Source organism: Triticum aestivum, chromosome 5A, assembly GCF_018294505.1.
Source record: "Triticum aestivum cultivar Chinese Spring chromosome 5A, IWGSC CS RefSeq v2.1, whole genome shotgun sequence".
Taxonomy (NCBI): domain Eukaryota; kingdom Viridiplantae; phylum Streptophyta; class Magnoliopsida; order Poales; family Poaceae; genus Triticum; species Triticum aestivum.
The window spans coordinates 520,617,766-520,640,744 of NC_057806.1; the positions used below are offsets into that span (position 1 = coordinate 520,617,766).

Here is a 22,979-nt window from a genome sequence, read left to right on the forward strand (position 1 = left end):
CCAAATAACAATTATTTAGGTCTAATACTAATCCCGAAGGTAGATGTAGAGGTAGCGTGCCGACCGCGATCACATCGACTTTGGAACCATTTCCCACGCGCATCGTCACCTCGTCCTTAGCCAATCTTCGCTTAATCCGTAGTCCCTGTTTCGAGTTGCAAATGTTAGCAACAGAACCAGTATCAAATACCCAGGTGCTACTGCGAGCATTAGTAAGGTACACATCAATAACATGTATATCGCATATACCTTTGTTCACCTTGCCATCCTTCTTATCCGCCAAATACTTGGGGCAGTTCCGCTTCCAGTGACCAGTCTGCTTGCAGTAGAAGCACTCAGTTTCAGGCTTAGGTCCAGATTTGGGTTTCTTCTCTTGAGCAGCAACTTGCTTGCTGTTCTTTTTGAAGTTCCCCTTCTTCTTCCCTTTGCCCTTTTTCTTGAAACTAGTGGTCTTGTTGACCATCAACACTTGATGCTCCTTCTTGATTTCTACCTCCGCAGCTTTCAGCATTGCGAAGAGCTCGGGAATAGTCTTATTCATCCCTTGCATATTATAGTTCATCACGAAGCTCTTGTAGCTAGGTGGCAGTGATTGGAGAATTCTGTCAATGACGCAATCATCTGGAAGATTAACTCCCAATTGAATCAAGTGATTATTATACCCAGACATTTTGAGTATATGCTCACTGACAGAACTGTTCTCCTCCATCTTGCAGCTATAGAACTTATTGGAGACTTCATATCTCTCAATCCGGGCATTTGCTTGAAATATTAACTTCAACTCCTGGAACATCTCATATGCTCCATGACGTTCAAAACGTCGTTGAAGTCCCGATTCTAAGCCGTAAAGCATGGCACACTGAACTATCGAGTAGTCATCAGCTTTGCTCTGCCAGACGTTCATAACATCTGGTGTTGCTCCAGCAGCAGGCCTGGCACCCAGCGGTGCTTCCAGGACGTAATTCTTCTGTGCAGCAATGAGGATAATCCTCAAGTTACGGACCCAGTCCGTGTAATTGCTACCATCATCTTTCAACTTTGCTTTCTCAAGGAACGCATTAAAATTCAACGGAACAACAGCACGGGCCATCTATCTACAATCAAACATAAACAAGCAAGATACTATCAGGTACTAAGTTCATGATAAATTTAAGTTCAATTAATCATATTACTAAAGAACTCCCACTTAGATAGACATCCCTCTAATCCTCTAAGTGATCACGTGATCCAAATCAACTAAACCATGTCCGATCATCACGTGAGATGGAGTAGTTTCATTGGTGAACATCACTATGTTGATCATATCTACTATATGATTCACGCTCGACCTTTCGGTCTCCGTGTTCCGAGGCCATATCTGTATATGCTTGGCTCGTCAAGTATAACCTGAGTATTCCGCGTGTGCAACTGTTTTGCACCCATTGTATTTGAACGTAGAGCCTATCACACTCGATCATCACGTGGTGTCTCAGCACGAAGAACTTTCGCAACGGTGCATACTCAGGGAGAACACTTCTTGATAATTAGTGAGAGATCATCTTAAAATGCTACCGTCAATCAAAGCAAGATAAGATGTATAAAAGATAAACATCACATGCAATCAATATAAGTGATATGATATGGCCATCATCATCTTGTGCTTGTGATCTCCATCTTCGAAGCACCGTCATGATCACCATCGTCACCGGCGCGACACCTTGATCATCATCGTAGCATCGTTGTCGTCTTGCCAATCTTATGCTTCCACGACTATCGCTACCGCTTAGTGATAAAATAAAGTATTACAGCGCAATTGCATTGCATACAATAAAGCGACAACCATATGGCTCCTGCCAGTTGCCGATAACTCAGTTACAAAACATGATCATCTCATACAATAAAATTTAGCATCATGTCTTGACCATATCACATCACAACATGCCCTGCAAAAACAAGTTAGACGTCCTCTACTTTGTTGTTGCAAGTTTTACGTGGCTGCTACGGGCTTAGCAAGAACCGTTCTTACCTACGCATCAAAACCACAACGATAGTTTGTCAAGTTGGTGCTGTTTTAACCTTCGCAAGGACCGGGCGTAGCCACACTTGGTTCAACTAAAGTTGGAGAAACTGACACCCGCTAGCCACCTTTGTGCAAAGCACGTCGGGAGAACCGGTCTCGCGTAAGCGTACGCGTAATGTCGGTCCGGGCCGCTTCGTCCAACAATACCGCCGAACCAAAGTATGACATGCTGTTAAGCAGTATGACTTATATCGCCCACAACTCACTTGTGTTCTACTCGTGCATATAACATCAACGCATAAAACCTAGGCTCGGATGCCAGTGTTGGGGAACGTAGTAATTTTAAAAAAAATCCTACGCACACGCAAGATCATGGTGATGCATAGCAACGAGAGGGGAGAGTATGATCTACGTACCCTCGTAGACCGATAGCGGAAGCGTTATGACAACGCGGTTGATGTAGTCGTACGTCTTCACGGCCCGACCGATCAAGCACCGAAACTACGGCACCTCCGAGTTCTAGCACACGTTCAGCTCGATGACGATCCCCGGACTCTGATCCAGCAAAGTGTCGGGGAAGAGTTCCGTCAGCACGACGGCGTGGTGACGATCTTGATGTTCTACTGTCGTAGGGCTTCGCCTAAGCACCACTACAATATTATCGAGGACTATGGTGGAAGGGGGCACCGCACACGACTAAGAGAACGATCTTAGAGATCAACTTGTGTGTATAGGGGTGCCCCCTTCCCCCGTATATAAAGGAGCCAAGGGGGGGGGGGTGGCCGGCCCTAGGAGGAGGCGCGCAGGAGGAGTCCTACTCCTACCGGGAGTAGGACTCCCCCCTTTCCCTAGTTGGATTAGGACTTGGGGAAGAAGGAAGAGAGGGAAGAAAGGAAAGGGGGGGCGCCGCCCCCCTCCTTGTCCAATTCGGACTTGGGGGGAGGGGCGCGCGGCAGCCCCTAGGCCTCCTCTCCTCTTCCTCCACTAGGCCCATTAAGGCCCATTAGGTTACCGGGGGTTCCGGTAACCTCCCGGTACTCCGGTAAAATGCCGATTTCACCCGGAACACTTCCGTTGTCCAAACATAGGCTTCCAATATATCAATCTTTATGTCTCGACCATTTCGAGACTCCTCGTCATGTCCGTGATCACATCCGGGACTCCGAACTAACTTCGGTACATCAAAATATATAAACTCATAATGAAACTGTCATCGTAACGTTAAGCGTGCGGACCCTACGAGTTCGAGAACAATGTAGACATGACCGAGACATATCTCCGGTCAATAACCAATAGCGGAACCTGGATGCTCATATTGGCTCCCACATATTCTACGAAGATCTTTTATCGGTCAGACCGCATAACAACATACTTTGTTCCCTTTGTCATCGGTATGTTACTTGCCCGAGATTCGATCGTCGGTATCTCAATACCTAGTTCAATCTCGTTACCGGCAAGTCTCTTTACTCGTTTCGTAATACATCATCTCACAACTAACTCATTAGTTGCAATGCTTGCAAGGCTTATGTGATGTGCATTACCGAGAGGGCCCAGAGATACCTCTCCGACAATCGGAGTGACAAATCCTAATCTCGAAATACGCCAACCCAACATGTACCTTTGGAGACACCTGTAGAGCTCCTTTATAATCACCCAGTTACGTTGTGACGTTTGGTAGCACACAAAGTGTTCCTCCGGCAAACGGGAGTTGCATAATCTCATAGTCATAGGAACATGTATAAGTCATGAAGAAAGCAATAGCAACATACTAAACGATCGGGTGCTAAGCTAATGGAATGGGTCATGTCAATCACATCATTCTCCTAATAATGTGACCCCGTTAATCAAATGACAACACATGTCTATGGTTAGGAAACATAACCATCTTTGATTAACGAGCTAGTCAAGTAGAGGCATACTAGTGACGTTTAGTTTGTCTATGTATTCACACAAGTATTATGTTTCCGGAGAATACAATTCTAGCATGAACAATAAACATTTATCATGATATAAGGAAATAAAATAATAACTTTATTATTGCCTCTAGGGCATATTTCCTTCAATCGCCCCTTCATCAAATTTACCAAACCGGCTTCATAATCTCAGTTTGCGTGCAAGCGATTCAAGAATCCAGAGTGAAGCTCCTCTGCGTTGAGATGAGCATAACTTGCCAAATCGTTGCTCCATTTGCCTTTTTCTCTAGCAGCCTGCTCTTCCTTAGCACTGTGATGAGCCAAAACTACAGGATGGGCAGGAGAGCTATGGCCTATTCCAGTAATAATAACGTCATCACCTTGGCCTTTAGGGTTTTGGTTGATGATGTTGGAATTTCAGCATCTTTCACCGGACTAGCCCGGTTTGGTTCTGCCGGTTCAGTATCGGGCACAGCAGGCTCAACGTCTGTTGGTTCATCAGTATTTTGGCCTTCAAGGGGTGGGTTATCAGAAGTAGCTTCAGGATGAGGGCTTTCCGGTTCACGAGTTTGTTCCAATTCACCTCTTGGTTCTTCTTCTTCGGTGACCGGGTCTTCGAGCCGATTGGTAACCCGAGCTTTCTTGCTGGGTCTGGCTTTGGCCCTACAAACAGAATAAAAGAGGATTAACATCCTATTCAAAGGATTTATGACGCATTGAAAGGAAAAGTTTTTACAACTTACCCAGCCATAGTTTTCAAAGGGGGGAGTTGAGTTGCTGTTGATTCGCCAGAAGATGAAGGAGGTGTCACCTGATAATTTGAATCGGATGGATTAAGAGGCTGTCTAAAATAACCTGCCTTGGGGTAAGAATGGTCAGAAGTAGGAGAGACCTCAGACCGGCGCTTCCGAACCGGAGTATCAGGTAAACCGGCTGAAGTGACTTGCTGGCCACTGTGTCGGGTTGTCCGGCGAGCTTCATGCTGTCGAGTCTTCAAAATAAATGTTGGATCCAAGTGAGCAAGAGGATGAGAAAAGCTTACTTTCTGGACTGCTTGGCGAGTTTTTTGTGTTGGCATACAGTCTGAACCGGAGGAAAGGGTAATTACCTCTACATCATCAGCTTGACTAGCTTCTGCGTCCTCCCGAGGAAGATCATTGTTAATGAGATGCATGAAAAGAGAGCCAAGTGAGTCAAGTTCTACCTCAACTTCTGGATCATCAGTGTCGTCATCAAGCTCCATGTTGATCCGGTCAGCCGTTTTGCATTTTTACGTTCGTTTTACGGCTTTGGTTTTGGGGCGGGATGGCTTGACCACTTTATCCCTAGTCGGCTTTGCCGCTTTCTCTATGGTTTTCCGTTTCCAGAAGGGGTCATCGCCCTGCATACATAGAAGAAGGGTTACAGGTTGTATAAGCTAAAAATATTAGAGATGAAAAGGAAGTATAATGCTTACAGCAGGCGGTTTGTTCTTGGCATAGAAGGGACTCAGACCGGTTTGACTACAGGCCAGTTCCGATTCATTCGGAATCTTCTTTACACCTTCAGTAACTTCTTCCTCATATAATTGAAGGTTGCAATGGCGTTGAGGGTCATCAACCTCACCGGTATAATCACACATTAAACCGAAACGCCGGCTTAGTGGCAAGATACTCCAGGATATCCAACAGCGCACAAAGTCCACGCCTGTTAAGCCATTGGCCATAAAGGCCCGAAGTTTGGCGAGTTGAGGGGCATGTTTCGCCCTTTCGGCGGAGCTCAAACGTTGCGGCATCGGATGGGTATTGGAAAGCCGGTGCTCACGAAAGCCTGGAAGGGGATTTTCGTCTGCAGGCGAAGTGTCTCTGCAATAAAACCAAGTTTGGTTCCATTCCTTTGGGTGGCTATGATGTTTGGCATGAGGAAATTCAAATTCTTTCCGTTTTTGAATCGAGACACCACCAAGTTCTGTGTTCGGGCCATTTACAAACTCTGTGCGCCGGTTTAAGTGAAAGAAATCCCGGAACAGTTCTGCAGTCGGTTCTTCCTGTAAGTATGCTTCACAGAAGACTTGGAAGTTGCATAGGTTGGATACTGAATTCGACCCAATATCTTGTGGATGGAGTTGGAAATTGGCAAGTACATCCCGGTAAAACTTTGATCCTGGCGGTTTGAAGCCACGGCCTATGTGGTCAACAAAGACCACCACCTCGCCTTGCCTTGGGGTTGGAGGATTTTCTGTTCCTGGAACTCGCCATTTGATTTCAGTTTTCTTAGGCAGGGAGCCGATGCTGACCATCTCATTCAATTGAGTCTCAGTAACCCGGGAATGAGCCCAGTTGCAAGCAGTGAATTGTTTGGCCATTGCAAAACAAACAAGCTGAAAATGAAAGGTTGGTTTATAAATCACGCATGATGATATGCAAGATACAATGGAGCAAGAAACATACTAATATGTGAAATGGCGTAAACCAGAGACCAATGCAATAAGGGAAAAAAGGTAATACAAGGACAGGAGTATTCAGACACTGTTAAACCGGAGTATAACTGTAAAGGTAAAGGTCTCCTCCGGTTTATCAGAGGACTAATGGTACATATTGATTATACAAAGTTAAACCGCCTAGGTTGGCATGAGGAGAAACAGATTTCACATAAACATATGATAATTTCGGATCTAAGATAAGACATGAAAGCAAAAATATTTTGACCTAAAAAGGGTAAGGCCCGAAACAGTTTATGAAGGACTATATCAGCTTTTGCGCATATGGATTTATGGTGGTAACATAAGATTAGCCACGGCAAGGGATACGATAAAATGCGAAGCATTCATGTACAGGCCAAGGAAGAACAACACCAAAAGCTCCGATGAACTGCAAGAGCCGCGAGGAACAGGGAAACCCTAATGGATCTAGGAAAGAAGGGGGAAAGGACTCACTGCGACCGCGGAAGCAGCGGAAGGGCGTTGTGGAACTCTGGTGCGAACAGGTTGATGCAGCGGCCGACGGCGAGGCAGAGGCGAGGTTCGAAGATGACGACGACGCTCGAGTGCGGGGTCGTCGAGAGGAAGAAGAAGAAGAGATGAATGGGTAGTGGAAAGAAAAGAAAGGGGTCATCTGCCCCTATTTATAAGGCAAAGTGATAAAACGGCAAGTGCGAGAATCGAGGAGCCCAAAAATGGATAATTTAATAAAGGTTTCGCCTCGGTGGCTGAATACACATTAAATGAAGGTAATCGTCGACATCAACGGAAAGATGACGCCAGGGCGGTTTATCATAATCTGGGAGTATGACGTCATGGCGGTTTACAAGATCAAGGTGAAGATATGAGGGAAGAATTTTTCTAAGTGTAGAAGATTGACATGAACAAGTTCAAACCAATCTGGGGCCTAATGTTGGGGATATTACTACTGGAGGTAAACCGGCCTTCTGTAGCCGGGTTAACTCCTTGAAGATTAGAAGCCCATGAAGATGCAAGGATGATGGCGCTTCACGAAGGCCCAAGGCCCAAAGGCGGGTTAAAGCCTGTAAATGTAACCGACCTAGTCATGTAACTTGTATTATAAGATAGGAAGGACAGAGACCAAACCGGATACGTTTATGATCCGGCTTCGGGACTCTGTAGCCCGGCGGGCGTCAACCTATGTATATAAAGAGACGACCCGGCCGCGGTTTAGGGACAGACAACAACTCGAGAGCCAGACAAAGCGGATTCGCTCCCTAGCCTTCGAAACCCTAGCAATACCAATCACAACTAGACGTAGGCTTTTACCTTCCTTGAAGGGGCCGAACTAGTATAAAATCTCCGTGTCCCCTTGTCCGATTTAACCCCTTTGAGCTAACCCGTAGCGATGACTCCACAACTAAGTCCTTTCACAAGGACATCTGCCGTGACAAACCCACGACAGACATCATATTATTAAGATGTCAAATTTTGGTTAATGTTTGCCAAATATGATTGAGACAACCCGGGCACATAAATTGAAAGGTGAAGAACCCCCCCCCCCCCCTCCCCAATATGTATCAACTAGTTAACGGTTCATATTTTTTATTGTATTCGGTTTGTAGTTTGTATCAATCCAAAGAGACCCAAAGAGAAAACAGTGGAGTACATTACACAAGTTGAGACACGTGTGCAATTTGTCACTATTGGTTTGAAGGCATAACACACTGTAAGTTTAGTGTTATGTGTCTCGACATGGAGGATTATTTCCTAAAATGGTTGAAAACATACATCTTTAAAGATGTATCAAATTGGCTTATACATGATCAAAAGAACTATGGGATATAACTAGGTAACCAAGTAACTAAACCCACGGGTACAAGCGTTTACGCACAAATCCAGAAAGAAGAGGCGCATGTTCTACTACCATGTCTCTAGCTCTATATGTTTGAGCCTCTGGTGTCATCAAGAAGTGCCCCATACGTCGTTGTTTCTGGGTAGGCGTATGCGTGCATGAGCTTGGTGATGATCTTTAGTGATAGTGGCACCTCCGGTGTGTGGGTAGTAAGGTAATCAAAAATGTCCACTCAGATTCAAGTTGGCACAAATGGTCACATTTTTTTGGATTTATTTCATGCTTTCCGACGCTGCCTTGGTCTCAAAGACGCTCATATGGATAAACTGTGTGTGCATGTTTTTTTTTTTTTGCATGTTCACACGAGCGAGTATGCGGGCGTATGTCTTTGTACCATGTTTTTTAAGGCCATTCACGCTGTGACGCACGGTGTGATGAGCATAAGAACGGCGCTGCACATGTTCGCCGCCGTCGACAGTCGCACCGCCACGCGCTCCGGCCGCGGCGTTGCCAGTCACCAGGCGCCTTCTTCTCTTCTCGGAAAACCGCACCGTGAAAGAAGACGCACGTGGCGCAGGGTCAACGGTGGCGCGCTTGCTACTACTACTAGTCGACTCGTCTCGTCGCGCGCCTCCCTTGCTTGCGCTCCAGGCCACGCGAACGCCAGCCCTGACGTAACGCGGATCAGAGAACCCGATGCCCACACCACCACAACGTGCGGTCGGGGCCTCTCCCTCGCATAAAAACTCCTCCAGAACCAGCCCGGTCTCTCCCCCATCCCCCGCCCCAAAAAAAACAATCGCGGCAGAGCCTACTCGTGTGACTACTCCTACCAATCTGCCCAGCAGAGCCGGCGCGGGGGGAACACGCTCGCTCGCTCGCGCCGCGTTGCATGCGCCGGGCAGCCGCCGCCGCCACCACCAGGATCAGGATCGGGATGGCGGCGGAGGAGGTCAGGCAGGCGTCCGCGGCCGCCACGGCGGCCGAGGCCGCGTCCGCGTCGGTGCCGGCCCCCGCGGGCTCCCGGTGGGCGCGGGTCTGGCCCTCCGCGCTGCGCTGGATCCCCACCTCCACGGAACGCATCATCGCCGCAGAGAAGCGACTCCTCTCCATCCTCAAGTTAGTATCTATTCCCCCTACCCCTATCCCTCCCTCTCCCGGAGCACGATTAGTTGTTTTGGTCGACGATTACTAGTGGTAGGCGGACGATTAGTTGTTCCCGCGTCTTCGGTGTACTATCTATTGAGTCGTAAGAGTTGATTGACTTCCCCATGTATCGCAATTTTGGGGGTTGCTCTACTTGTAGGGCTGTAATTCGCTAATCGCGGGTGTGAATACTACAGCTGTCTGTTTGTGCTAAAACCATCTCGCTCGATTACTGGTTCTGGAGCCAATTGTGATGTGGAACTTACTATAGTACCTTAAATCTGAGACCATATCAGAGCAGCGTGTCACTTTGGGATCACTAAAGCCTGGATTTATTATTTAATTTGAACTGTTCGATTATTGTGCATAACACTCAGTTTCGTTTAAGCATGGAGTTGAGGGCTGTTCTGTCTGCCGGTTAGTGTCTGTTTGGTCTCATGAAGCTCATACATCAGTAATACCATATATTGTACTGTTTGATAATGTTAGTACTTTGGAACAATCCTTGACCATATGTTAGTTGGACTTTGTCCATTTGGTCTTTCTATATACCGTGTTAAAAAATATAATCATGAACTGCATGGTGAACGGAAGAGCGAACTGTGTTTGTTGTCGATCTAGTCGTTCATTCCAAATCCAATGCATGATAGCTTGGTCGATATATTACTCTGTTTCGATTTGTGTAACAAGGGCATTTAAAGAACATTTTCCATTGTCTTAAGTCCTTAACTCCTCGAGGGATTATGATATGTGTTCATTCCAACATATAGCATTGTATTATAGTACTGACATGGGATATCCCCAGTTTTACGCTTACTTGGCTTTTAGTAGATATTCCAGGTCTTCCTTTATTTTATTGTAGAAGATTTAAAAATTTCATTGTTCTGATACATGACGTAACCTTTTATCTTTGCAGAACTGGGTATGTCCAAGAACAAGTTAACATTGGCTCTGCTCCACCTGGGTCAAAAGTAAAATGGTTTAGATCATCAAGTGATGAGCCAAGGTTCATCAATACAGTGACATTTGATAGCAAGGAGAATGCTCCCACCCTTGTCATGGTCCATGGTTATGGTGCGTCACAGGGGTTCTTCTTTAGAAACTTTGATGCCCTTGCAAGCCGTTTCCGGGTGATTGCCATTGACCAGCTTGGGTAAGCTCTAAGAAAATCAAGACTACTGTGACTTATATTCCTTAAGTGTGGCGATTGAAGTAATTATATTTCCATTCCTTTGTTCAATGTTTCTTAATTGTTACAATTGTCCTTGACGCATGTAGAAAAGGGATATTGGTCTGAACAGTTTTGTGCATTGCAATATTTGTACACAATATGTCTGCATACCCACAAAATACTAGGATATGATTCATGGCTTGTTCACATGCCACAAATCTAATTTTGATTGTTTACAATTATCGGTGTTAATGTTACTCGTTCTTGTAATTGACGTAAAGAAAGAAAAATATTAGTGTAGATTCATTGATCGTAGAGTTCAAGATATATGTTAGAAATTGAATGTTATCATACTGTGAGTTAAGAGGAGTCACGCACGTCCTTTTACCTCTAGGTAAGGAAAATTAGTCTGACGATACACAAATGTTTGCCTACTGTTAGGATATGTGTCATGCATGATAAATTTTTTACACTGTTCTTGTAATTACTCCACATTCTTTGATGTTGCATACTGTTGAATTTTTCCTACCCTTTTGCAGTTGGGGTGGATCAAGCAGACCTGACTTTGACTGTAGAAGTACTGAAGGTTAGATACAGATACTTTATTTGTTGCATGACTTTGTAAGGTACTGTTGATATTTTATTATGCTACTGGTTCCCCTCAACTGCCACTATCATGTCTGTTATTGACCATGCCTTGGCCTCAAATTTTATGGTGAAACATCCCCCTTTTTTCCGATTTTTGACAATCCTGCGAGCAATTGCTACTATCAGAAACCCATGTAGATTTGTTCCATCATATTGCTTTGTGATGTAGTTTCTGGTATATGCTTTTTTGAAACAATGAGTAACAGGCTTCCTTCCGTTTTTTATTTTGGTCAACTTTGTAAACAGAAACCGAGGCTTGGTTCATAGATTCTTTTGAGGAATGGCGCAAAGCAAAAAACCTCAGTAATTTTATATTGCTTGGTCATTCTTTCGGAGGATATGTTGCGGCAAAGTATGCCTTACAGGTATATTTATAATAAATTTAGCAAGTGAAGCTACTCGACTGTTTCCTATGATTATTATACTAAAATGTATGCTTTGTTTCAGCATCCTGAACATGTTCAGCACTTGATTTTGGTTGGTTCTGCTGGCTTTTCGTCAGAAACAGATCATAGTTCTGAGTGGTTAACCAAGTTCCGTGCAACGTGGAAAGGCATGCTAGTAAACCATCTTTGGGAGTCCAATTTCACTCCTCAGAGAATTGTGAGGTAAGGCTAGGGCTTCTTCTATTTGTATTTTCATTTTTTACCTAAAAATGCAAATGAAGACAAGATGGAAATCTAAGCCTCTCCGCTTCATTGTTAGCAATCATCCACGTCTAGTTAAGTTTGCAAAGTGCACGTACCTTATAAAACAGAGCAATCCATCACTCCCATTTTAACTGATGGAATTATTATGTGGCCAGCTGTGACAGCCATATCAGACCAAACCTGCCAGCATGATTTTGTTGGGAAAACAGCAAAAGCAAAGTGAACGGAAGCTCCACTACTATTTTTCTATCAAATAGAAAAGTACCAATTGTTCTCCAAAGTACTAACACAAATTAACAAAAATCGCAATCAAATTCCTTTTGCTGACTTAGAAGTCATTGAAGCCATCATATATACTCTGAACTGGCAGTCACAGCTGGGGTTATAACAACCACGTCATGCTTCAGTCAGTTAAAATGGATGGAAGGACCGGATTGCTCCTTCTATTGAAGTAGATGAGTACTATGTTCAAATTGAAGTGCAGATAGCTGCAACAATGCAAAAGCAATCGAATTTCTGCTGTGTTTTTTTATAAATACGATTGAGTCTTTTTTCCTTTCTAAGCTACCTCTTTGGTACCTTCTGTACCGACGTTCATTTATTTTACTTAAACAGAGGATTAGGTCCTTGGGGCCCAGATTTAGTTCGGAGATATACCACTGCTAGGTTTGGCTCACATTCAACAGGTGAATTACTAACAGAAAACGAGTCCTCCTTGCTGACAGGTAAACATTCGTTGTTACATTAAATCCAGTAAGTTCATTTTCTTGGATGATTCTTGTGACTGAACCTTATTGTTGCTTTCTTGTATATGAAGATTACATTTACCACACTTTAGCTGCCAAAGCTAGTGGAGAGCTGTGCTTAAAACATATTTTTTCCTTGGGGGCATTTGCAAGGAAACCACTTCTGCACAGGTTAGCTCCTCTTCCTATGTAGTTAGTTTCTGGGAACTGTTTCCCTGGTGATCTTAATAGCAGGTACAATAGATATGCTTCTTAGTAATGATTAAGAATTTAACATAAGATTCCCTTCCATTATACTCCCTCCGTCCCAAAATTCTTGTCTTAGATTTATCTAAATACGGATGTGTCAAGTCACGTTTTAGTATTAGGTACATCCGTATCTAGTCAAATCTAAGACAAGAATTTTGGGACGGAGGGAGTATTATCTAAAACTGTTTTTAAAAAGCAAAAAGGAGTGTGTGGACCCAACTAGTTGAGCAAAATTCACTTTCATTGATTGTGGCTTTCAAATCTTTAGCGGACATGATATGGTTTGTTCTCATGTTCTTCCCTGACATACTTGTTAATTTCTTCTCCCTTTATAGCATTAGTCAAGTACACCCTCTGTAAACTAATATAAGATGGTTTATATTACTCAACTAGTATGTCTTATATTACTTTACAGAGGTACTGTAGTAGATAACTATGGCTGCCAATAACCTCTTATTGTTTACCATGCATAGATTCAAATTCCAGCATGGTCTATGTAGTGAAAAGTTGAACATCTTACTCTGCAATCCTGTCATGTATTCTGACATTAGTTCCGTAATGTCATCGATCCTGGATGCACTCCTTTACCAGATTATAATTTCAAAAGCTTAAAATATTCCTCACATGCTTCATGCTTGATAAGAATTTAGTACCAAGCTGATGCAATTGAACCACGCATTAGTTTTTACTCCCATGGCATCACATTGCCCAGTCTTGTTTGGGAGAAAATTCCTTATTTAACACTATTTTAAATTTCGTTTCCTTATTTGACACTGAAAAACTTTTTCTTCCCTATTTAACAACGAGTTTAAATTTTATGCCTTTTATGACACTTTTGTCCATTTTGAGTCAAAATGATACCTGAAAAGACCCTTTTACCCCCATGTGGCATATGTGTGTGGAGGACAGTAGCACACACGCAACATCAGTGTGAGGCAGTAGCGCACACAGCAGCACATAAACACGCAGCAACACACACACGCGCGCGCACACACACAGCAGCACACACGCACGCAGCACACTCACGGGCAGCAGCACACACGAGCGTAGCGCGCGCGCACACACGCGGCAGCGGCGGCAGCAGCAGCACACACACAGCAGCACAGACGCACACAACACACAACACAGGCGGAGGACGCGGTGCAAAAGCTTTTATACCGGTACACACATGCATCTAGTCGTATAGATGGCTGGGATTGAAAAGAAAAAACAGAGTCTGGTCATAGGGGCCTAGTTTCAACCCAAAAAATTTAAACTCATGCACTAGCAAACACACATGCACGTAACAGGACACACACGTACATACACTTGCACTAGCAAACACACACACAGCAGCACACGCACACGCGCGCGCGCACACACACAGAGCAGTAGCACACGGGTACACGTACACGCACGCGTGCAACATCACACAAACATACCACATGAGGGCAAAAGAGTCTTTTCAGGTGTCATTTAGGTTTGAAATGGACAAAAGTGCTATAAAAGGCATAAAATTTAAATTCTTTGTTAGATAGGGAAGAAATTATTTGTCGATGTCAAATAGGGCATAAATTTTAGACACGGTGTTAAATAAAGAATTCTCCCCTTGTTTGGACAGAAATTGCTCGTCGTGAAACTACTTTAGTTGATAAAATCTGTTGGGGGCAAGAGATCATCCTAATCTACACTACGTTTTAATCGTCCACATTCTCTTAAAGAGAGTATTAGCTTATAACTAACTAAATAACTATACTACCAATGTTCGTCCATATATTTAATATACTCCCTCCGTCCCAAAATAAGTGACTCAACTTTGTACTAAAGTTACTACAAAGTTGAGTCACTTATTTTGGGACGGAGGGAGTACATGATAAGGTAAATGATCTTGTAGATGCAGTAATTTATTGACCAAAAATACCAGATATAATGAATCATGCATCATAAATGTATTTATATTTTTCTAACTGGCCTATTAACTTGCAACAGTGCATCCGACTGGAAAGTGCCAACTACTTTCATATATGGTCATGACGATTGGATGAATTACCAAGGGGCGCAGCAAGCACGCAAGGACATGAAAGTTCCTTGCGAAATCATCAGTCCCACAGGTCAGTTTTCCTTTCTGGCAGTATGTGTACAGCTAAAAGATACTTCTACTGTATTGACAACGTATACCTTAACTGCTATGCAGGGAGGACATTTTGTGTTTATAGATAACCCTGTGGGTTTCCACTCGGCGATCTTCTACGCGTGCCGGAAATTTTTATCTGGAGATGCAGAGGAGGGTCTCTCTCTTCCTGATGGCTTGATATCTGCATGAGGCGTCATCTCGTGTGATCTCATACCGAATAGTGGTATGGGCATAAAGCAAAGCTATACGACTATAGAAATGTTCAATGACTGCTGGCGTCGCCAATTTGTTTTTGTATGTATGAATTCTGTGAATATGTCATTCATATGTGCTTGCGTACCAACAACACTAGTGAGACAATTATGTTTTTGTTGCGGGTCTAGATATAATTATGTCATATGCGTAAGATCTCCCTAGTCAGTTTTTAGGTCAAGTTACTGTGAGTGATGCTCTATATTCTTTCAGGGTCAACTTTATGTTTGCTTGCTACGAAACATCTTCACAGTATATTAACTGTGGTTGCACATTTCATGTCGAAAAAAACTGCGGTTGCACACTTCATGTCAAAAAAAAAAACTCTGGTTGCACATTTGCTGCACCCATTGCTGTGCCGTAGCCAGTAACCTCTGATATATAGTCCCTCATTTCCGGTTTATAAGGCTCAATTTAAAATTCTCACCAATCAAGATTGATGGTGAGTGATGGAATACTTTTTGTAATTTACAAAAGCACCCAATTAATGCTTTTGTTTTTCTTAAAATTTTATGTTTATCAATGTATTAATTGCAATGCGTACATGCATTGGTTAATTTTTTTTAATACTTGCATGCAATGATTTAATGCACCTTGGAATATGAACTTGTGATAGGGAACAACCAAATTGAGTCTTATAAAATAAAAAAACTAAGATTTTGAGATAAGCCCTATAAACCGAAAAGGAGGGAGTATATGTTTGGTGTATCTTGCGACACTAATCCTACCAGACTATTAGTCTACAATTACCATCATTGGTCATAGCAAAAACATTTCTGTCACTGCATTTAGTTACTGTTAGGATTAATTAAGGATAATCTCCCCTCAGGGTATATATTGTACTAAGCTTAACGGCTTGCTGATTACGATATCGAGAGTTTTTTTTGCGGCGGCGGTGCCAAAGGGATTTATGTCTTACTCCCTCCTTTTCAGTTTATAAGGCTTAATTTAAAAAAAAATTCAACCAAGATAGATGATGAATGATGAAATTAATTCAGCAGTTTGCAAAAATACTTAACTAGTACTCTTATTTTTTGAAAAATTTGTGTATACCAATGCATTGATTGCACCACATACATGCATGAGCACTTAATGACCAAGAATTTCTACATGCATTGGTGAGTTTTTTCTTCATCTTTGCATGCAGTGATTTAATACACCTTGAAATCTGAACATATGATCGTAAATACCCTCTCCGTCTAGATGAGTAAGTCATATTAGAAGGTGCATCACGACCTAGGTGCAAGCAGATTGGTGGAAAAGAAGAATACGCCTATCTTCTAAACACAACATTTAATCACAACATTTAATCCCATGCAGGCCCTCGTAATTCATATCATGAAAAGCGCTTTGATTTCTTGCCTAATAACCGCATGGACGTGCTGCATGCATTGGTCCTTGCCTGAGCAAAAAAAATCGGAGAAAAGGGGTTTCCACGGGAGGCAGCGAGGCAAAGGTGGAAGCGCTCGCCGCCGAATGAGACAAGGCGGGCATCGAGATGGAAAATTAATGTACTGCGCCTAAACATTTTGGGACTATCTAATTTTCGCAAGGTGGCTTATTCACCTAGACGGATGAAGTAGTAGAATTGAGACTTGTAAAACGGAAAAACAAACTTTTTGAAATGAGCCCTATAAACCGGAGAGGAGGGAGTAACTGTCAACGTTAAGTTGCTAAGAAACAAAAGGCGGACGTGGTGTCTCTGAGCTTGAATTCAAATGAGCTCGGTGAACAATAAAATCCAAAATAATAATAATAACAAAATCATACAAATTCTGAATTTATTTTGAGACAAACATTGACAAATGTATTGAGTCATGGAATGACATTTGTGGACGTCATGGGAAAAATATCAATGCTCCAAAAATGTTATTTTCGAAAGCATTTTGAAGTGCTGATTTTATTTTCTTTGCCATGACTTCTACGAAACTTTACAGGCACCTAAAACACTAACCAAAGTTGGCCACAAAAAAAAATCAATTTTTAATTTGTTCTTCTAATATTTTTTTGATTTTACTATTCATCACGAGCTCAAATGAGCTGGCGAGCAGAAGATGACTTTCGAGAAAAACTCACTACTACATTTCAGCACCAGCGAGCGAGCGTGCCGCTCTTTCGCGCCATCGCCTGCCCCATTTGATGAGCCTAATAAACCCACAGGCGGGCCGCGCCGCAGCACGCGCGGCAGAGCATGGAGCCCCCTCCGCCTTGGCCGGCCTGGACGCCGCCACCTCCAGGATCGCCTCCCACGGCCGCGCCGGAGACGCCGCCGCGGCGCGCGCCGTGTTCGACGCGATGCCCCGCCGCGACGCCGTCGCGTGGAACGCCATGCTCACCGCCTACGCCCGCGCCGGCCAGCCGCGCGCGGCCCTCGCGCTCTTCGCCGGCATGGGCACGCCGGACGCCTTCTCCCTCACCGCAGCGCTCTCCGCGGCGGCGGCCCTCCGCTCGCCCGGCGCCGGCGCGCAGCTCCACGCCCGACTCCTCCGCATCGGCCTGCGCGCGCCGCTCCCCGTCGGCAACGCGCTCGTCGCCATGTATGCCAGGTGCGCCCGCGCGGACGACGCCGCGCGCGCCTTCCGGGAGATGCGCGGCCGCAACGCGCTGTCCTGGTGCTCGCTCCTCCACGCCTACGTCGCCTCGGGCCGTATGGCGCTCGCGCGCGAGCTGTTCGACGAAATGCCCGCTGGAAGCATCAGCAGTGTTGCCTGGAACACGCTGCTCACGGGGTATTCCCGCAGTGGCAATGCCGAGCAGTGTCTGCTTCTGTTCAACGAGATGCGGGTGTCGGGACTGTCTTGCGACGATGCAACGCTCTGTATTCTAATCGACGCTTGCACGGAGCTGCGCTACCCATCCACCGGCGTTGCAGTCCACAAGATCGTTGTGCAGAGTGGCTGGAATGCGGTCCCTGAGGTCAATAACTCACTTATTTCCTTCTACAGTAAGTTCAGCTTGCTAGATCATGCCGTCAAGATCTTCGAGTCTATGAAGAGTAGAACCATTGTGTCCTGGAATTCACTGATCGATGCATACACCAGGCTTGGCCACATTGAACAAGCTGCTGCTCTGTTTCAAAGTGCTCCTGAGACCAATGACATCTCCTGGACTTCGATGATTGGTGGTTTTGCGAGGAATGGCTACGTAGATGAGGCCCTTGCACTATTTGTCAAGATGTTGGCACACGAGCATATCCGTCCCGATGATTTCACTTTTGGAGCTGTGCTTCATGCTTGCGCTACCGCTGCTTCTCTGGCCAATGGAAGGATGATCCATGCCTGTGCATTCCAAAGTGGTTTTGCTTCATACTTGTATGTGGCCAACAGCTTGATGGACATGTATGCCAAGTGTGGCGATGTCGAGGGTGCAGGCAATGTGTTCCATGCCGTTCTTCAAAAGGACTCTGTCTCGTGGAACACCATGCTGTTTGGGTTCGCGATAAATGGATGGGCAAAGGAAGCATTTGCGCTGTATGAAAGGATGCTGTCCCACGATGTTTGCCCCGATGAAGTCACGTTCACAGGCTTGCTCACAGCCTGCAGCCATTCTGGCTTCCTGGAGCAAGGGAGAACCTTTTTTGAGTCGATGGTGTCTGTCCATGGACTGAAGCCAACCCCAGAGCATTTAGCTTGCATTCTCGACATGTATGCTAGATCTGGGAACATCGCAAAAGCCATTGAGATGCTGGAACAATACTCTGACACGGTTCATACGCATAGCAGCGATATGCACGAGTCTCTGCTTAGTGCCTACTCATCAGTTCACCTGGACACAAGAATCGGAAGGAAGGTGGGGAGCAGCATGGTGTCGACGGAGCCTGTGAGAGACACCGGCTATGTGGTCCTGTCCAACTTGTTGTGCGCCACTGGGCAGTGGAAGGAGGCGGAGGGGGTGAGGAGAGCCATGGCAGAGCATGGTGTCAAGAAGTCTCCTGGCTGTAGCTGGATCCATGTGAAGGGTGCTGCTAAGGTGTTTGCATCAGGTGGGCAGGAACTTGATCCATCACATAGAATATGCGATATCATTCAGTTGTTGGATGAAGAAATAAGAAATACTGTGTGTTGCGGTGCATAATTATTATCATTCGGTTTTGCGCGGCACCTTTGGTGTGTGGAATTCATCAGAGAATCACATATTGGTTAGCCATGCTCAAATACTACATGAAGGAATTGCCGTAGTAAGATGATCGGCAGCAGGAAATCGAAGATGATTAGAACAGCAGAGAAAAGAAGAACGCCGAGAACACACTGAAACGCAGGTTGCAGTTCAGAGTGGCTGAAACACACGGCGTTTACGCTGAAAAGATTGAAGAACGCGTGGTTTCCAGTTTAAAAGACTAAGGATATATTTTCTGTCCTTATGGGTCATCCAATGTGTATAGGACAACCGTAGTGTCAAAATGTGAGCTAGTCAGCAGCCAAAAAGGAGATATCTTCTCAGTGCTCAAAAGACATCCATTGCAAGTCTGTGATAAATCTCTATACCAAACTTCAGTATCTGTGCAGAATTCACAGGTGTGTTGCTGGAAACCGATTCTCCTGGGCTGGGCAAAAAGAAACGTTTGGTGCTTCCTTCGTCGCTGACACAAGAGTTGCAAACGTAGAAGGATACTGATTTGTCGGCCCCTATATGTATTATGCTATTGTAGATTTGAGTCTATTTGTCATTGTTTGGCTACAGCTTTGATAGGGCAGTTTTGGAGCGATATAGGACACGCGCCTGCGATGCGGGCTTGCTCTTTTTTGGGTAGTAGTGCTATGTGGGCGGTTTTATACTAGCTATGTGGGCGGTTTTATAATAGGTTGCTGATTTTTGGCTTGTCGGTGTGCCCGATTTTTTTTGTAGAAACTAGGATTAAACCCATCCGGCCTGGACTAGCAGTCGGATTCATGCCCTAAAAGGTGTAATTATTCATGGCCGGCGAAGCACTAAAGATGACGAATTATTCTTTCAGTGGAAGGCGACATTACCGTCGATAGTGCACTCTCTTATAAAGATAATTTATCTTCTCAGCGATGTTCTTGTCAATAGTGAGCCACCTGTGGTGACAACCTTTTTTACTGAGGGCTGTAGTGACTTTGTCAATTTTAAGACCCAATATTCTGGGTGCCCATAAGTTGACCAACTAGAGTTGATAAGAAGCCATTGGTATGCCAAAAGTTGGCAACCATCCAAAGTAAGACCAAAGTTTTGGTCATGACAAAAATTGATAAGGTGCATATTGGCAACAAACCAAACCAAAGATACACATACACTTCTTTCTTCTAGAATATAGTATTTATATTGTTACCCCAAACTTTCCTTTGGTTCAATTCTCTCTCCCCGAACTCTAAAAGCAGTTTGTAACACTTTAGGCTTCCTGTTGACTTGTGGTGGAACTAGCCTATTGGGTTTAAAGCCTAGACTTAGTATGAATGCTTTTGTTCTTTTGATTCTATTTTAGACTTTCTATCGATGTTCGTTTATTGAGAGAAGACGTCCATGTCAAGACACCTATAATAACTTCATCAATTTTGAAATGTGCCATTTCGTCTCTTATAGAGATGCTAATAGAGTTAAGGTATACTAGCCGTGTGCGCGTGTACGAAAGCGTTTGTGTGTGTATTAAGCAGTATGTTTCTAAAAAAGACTTTAATATGGAGAGTGCCATACATGCTTTCAAGCAAACGATGCGCCTTCAGGATTGCCACGCTATCACCGCTTTGAGATTTGCAGGCGGGATTAAACAAAGGAGAGTCTCCCTCAAAAAAATTCACTCTCGTCCATGTAAAAAAATGTAAAGTCTATTTTAAACCTTGAAATAGTATGCGTTGTCGGAATTAAACCCTAAACTCTAAATCCCTAAAATCGGCACCCTGAATTGGCTAATCCCGTTTAATTTCAACCCTACATATGTTTGCCGCACCGGGGACAGAAAGACCCCGACCGGGATCATTCACTTCTCTCACTTACTATGTGGGCCTACATGTCATATTCATTTCTTCCTCCTTTTATCAAAGATGAAAAGCCAAACTGAATTAAAACTCAAGTAGCAATAGGAACGGATACTACTAGTAAGACACATAGGCATGGATCTTCGTAACGCAACGAACAGACTAATACGAGTTTCTTGCTTAGCATCTGTGCCTCGACGAATATTGCAAGGCACCCAGCTTGCTTAGCATCCATGTTGTTTTGTCCTCCGCCATCTCCCGTCTCCCACACGCTCGTAGCCGCCGCGTCCGTGAGACCGCTGAGTGCCGGCTCCGTCGTCTACGTCCACTCCAGGGCGAGCGCTAGGAGCATGCTGCTAGTGGCGCTGCTGGTGGCCACGCCCGAACGTGCTTGAGCTCCCAGTGGCCGGCGCGGATGACGGGTATGAAGGTATCAGACGTGCTTGACCTCACAGAAAACGGACATGCTAGACGTCCTGCTCACATTGTATGGACATTGTAGTGAGCTACTCGGTTCAAAGAACGCAGCGCGACGCCATAGTGCCACGCAGCTACCGAGACCCCGGCAAGATGATGGCCACGGTGACCCACTTGTCCCGGGATGATCCGGCGCCGACGTGGCCGTCGGGAGCGTGATATCGAGCCCTCGGAAACCCCCTTGTCTCTAACCTACTGCTCCAATTCTGCACAAGGATCTCCTGATACCCACCACCATTCTGTCGAACAGGTGGTGTGCATGCACTCCCCTGCAGCTCACCTCGCCTCTGAGCTCGCTTCGACCGAGCTGACCATGAATTCATGTTAGAAACCGGCCAACTACCCTATTTGCGTGCCTGTGCCTCCATCTGGGATACGTATTGCGCCAGGCAGTGGACATGACGCGGCGGGTTGTGGTGACTCCGCTGGACTTGTATAGCAGTGGGCGTGGATGCTGGACAGTGGCACGACGAGGGGCACGTATGTGTATGCTAGCTGATTGAGCTTACCACACATACGCCAGCCGTCGAGTTTGCCGAACGACTGCCACAGTTGGAGAGAGAGCGAGGGATCGTTGGAGAGGATGAATCTGACATGTGGGCCCATATAGTCAGTGACAGCAGAGTGCGATCCCGGCCGGGATTGTTATTTTTCTAGCCTGCCAAATTAGTCTACATGGATCTAGGGTCGGGATTGACCGGGATCAGTGAGTTTAGGGTATCGATTTCAAGGATCAAGGGTTCACGCCTTTTTTGGATTGAAGGATTTTTCACAGGATTCTCACAGGATATCAGTCCTTAGGATTGTTTCTTATAAAACGGCTTTGGATCACAGGATTGGGTCATTAAAATTTCTTAAAATTGGGTCGCCAAAGTACTGATTTACATATGAGGTCCGAGCTCTGGAAAAAATTCATAGAATTGGCTATATTATGGCAATCAGCTCTTTCATTTTTCCTATTTCTTTGTTTTCCAAATCATGCGATCCAGAGAAGCCGTGAGGGTTTGATTTCAACTATCACTATGAATTCCAGGTTTAAAATAGACTTCACTCTATAAAGAAAACCACTCCTTCCACCGGTTGACTGGTTTTGACTGAGCGTTACATGCCACGTCATCGGGGTTACCTCACCAGGAAGTCCCGTCTCCCGAGCCCGAGCCAATCCGTCCCGTGAGAGGAGCGCCGCCACTGCCCCCCGCCGCCGGCTGGCCCTCCCCGCCGCCCGCTTCCCCGCCGCCCACTTCCCCGCCTCCATACCCCGCCCTCACCCGCAGTCCCGCTTCTCTCGTCCCCTCGTGGCCGCACCACCCCATCGCCACGGTCCCGCCACCCCGCCCCACCCACCCACCCACCCAATCCTAAACCCTAGACTTCTCCCCCTCAAACCCTAGGAAAGGACCAGGTCTCG

General features: G+C 45.1%; 1 protein-coding gene and 1 pseudogene across 2 annotated transcripts; both read left to right on the forward strand.

The window, feature by feature from the left end:
- The first annotated feature begins 8,937 nt into the window (after nt 1–8,937).
- Nucleotides 8,938–15,398, forward strand: LOC123104446 (probable 1-acylglycerol-3-phosphate O-acyltransferase; annotated as a pseudogene). Its single transcript, XR_006450334.1, has 9 exons — nt 8,938–9,305; nt 10,249–10,485; nt 11,043–11,089; nt 11,398–11,516; nt 11,599–11,759; nt 12,417–12,526; nt 12,619–12,718; nt 14,765–14,886; nt 14,970–15,398. The product of XR_006450334.1 is annotated as a probable 1-acylglycerol-3-phosphate O-acyltransferase (transcript).
- A 1,871-nt stretch (nt 15,399–17,269) lies between these two features.
- Nucleotides 17,270–20,134, forward strand: LOC123104447 (pentatricopeptide repeat-containing protein At2g36980, mitochondrial-like). The gene has a single exon (XM_044526294.1). It carries the CDS (start codon nt 17,301–17,303, stop codon nt 19,233–19,235), a length of 1,935 nt encoding a protein of 644 aa, XP_044382229.1. The 5' UTR covers nt 17,270–17,300; the 3' UTR covers nt 19,236–20,134.
- The last annotated feature ends 2,845 nt before the right edge of the window (nt 20,135–22,979 follow it).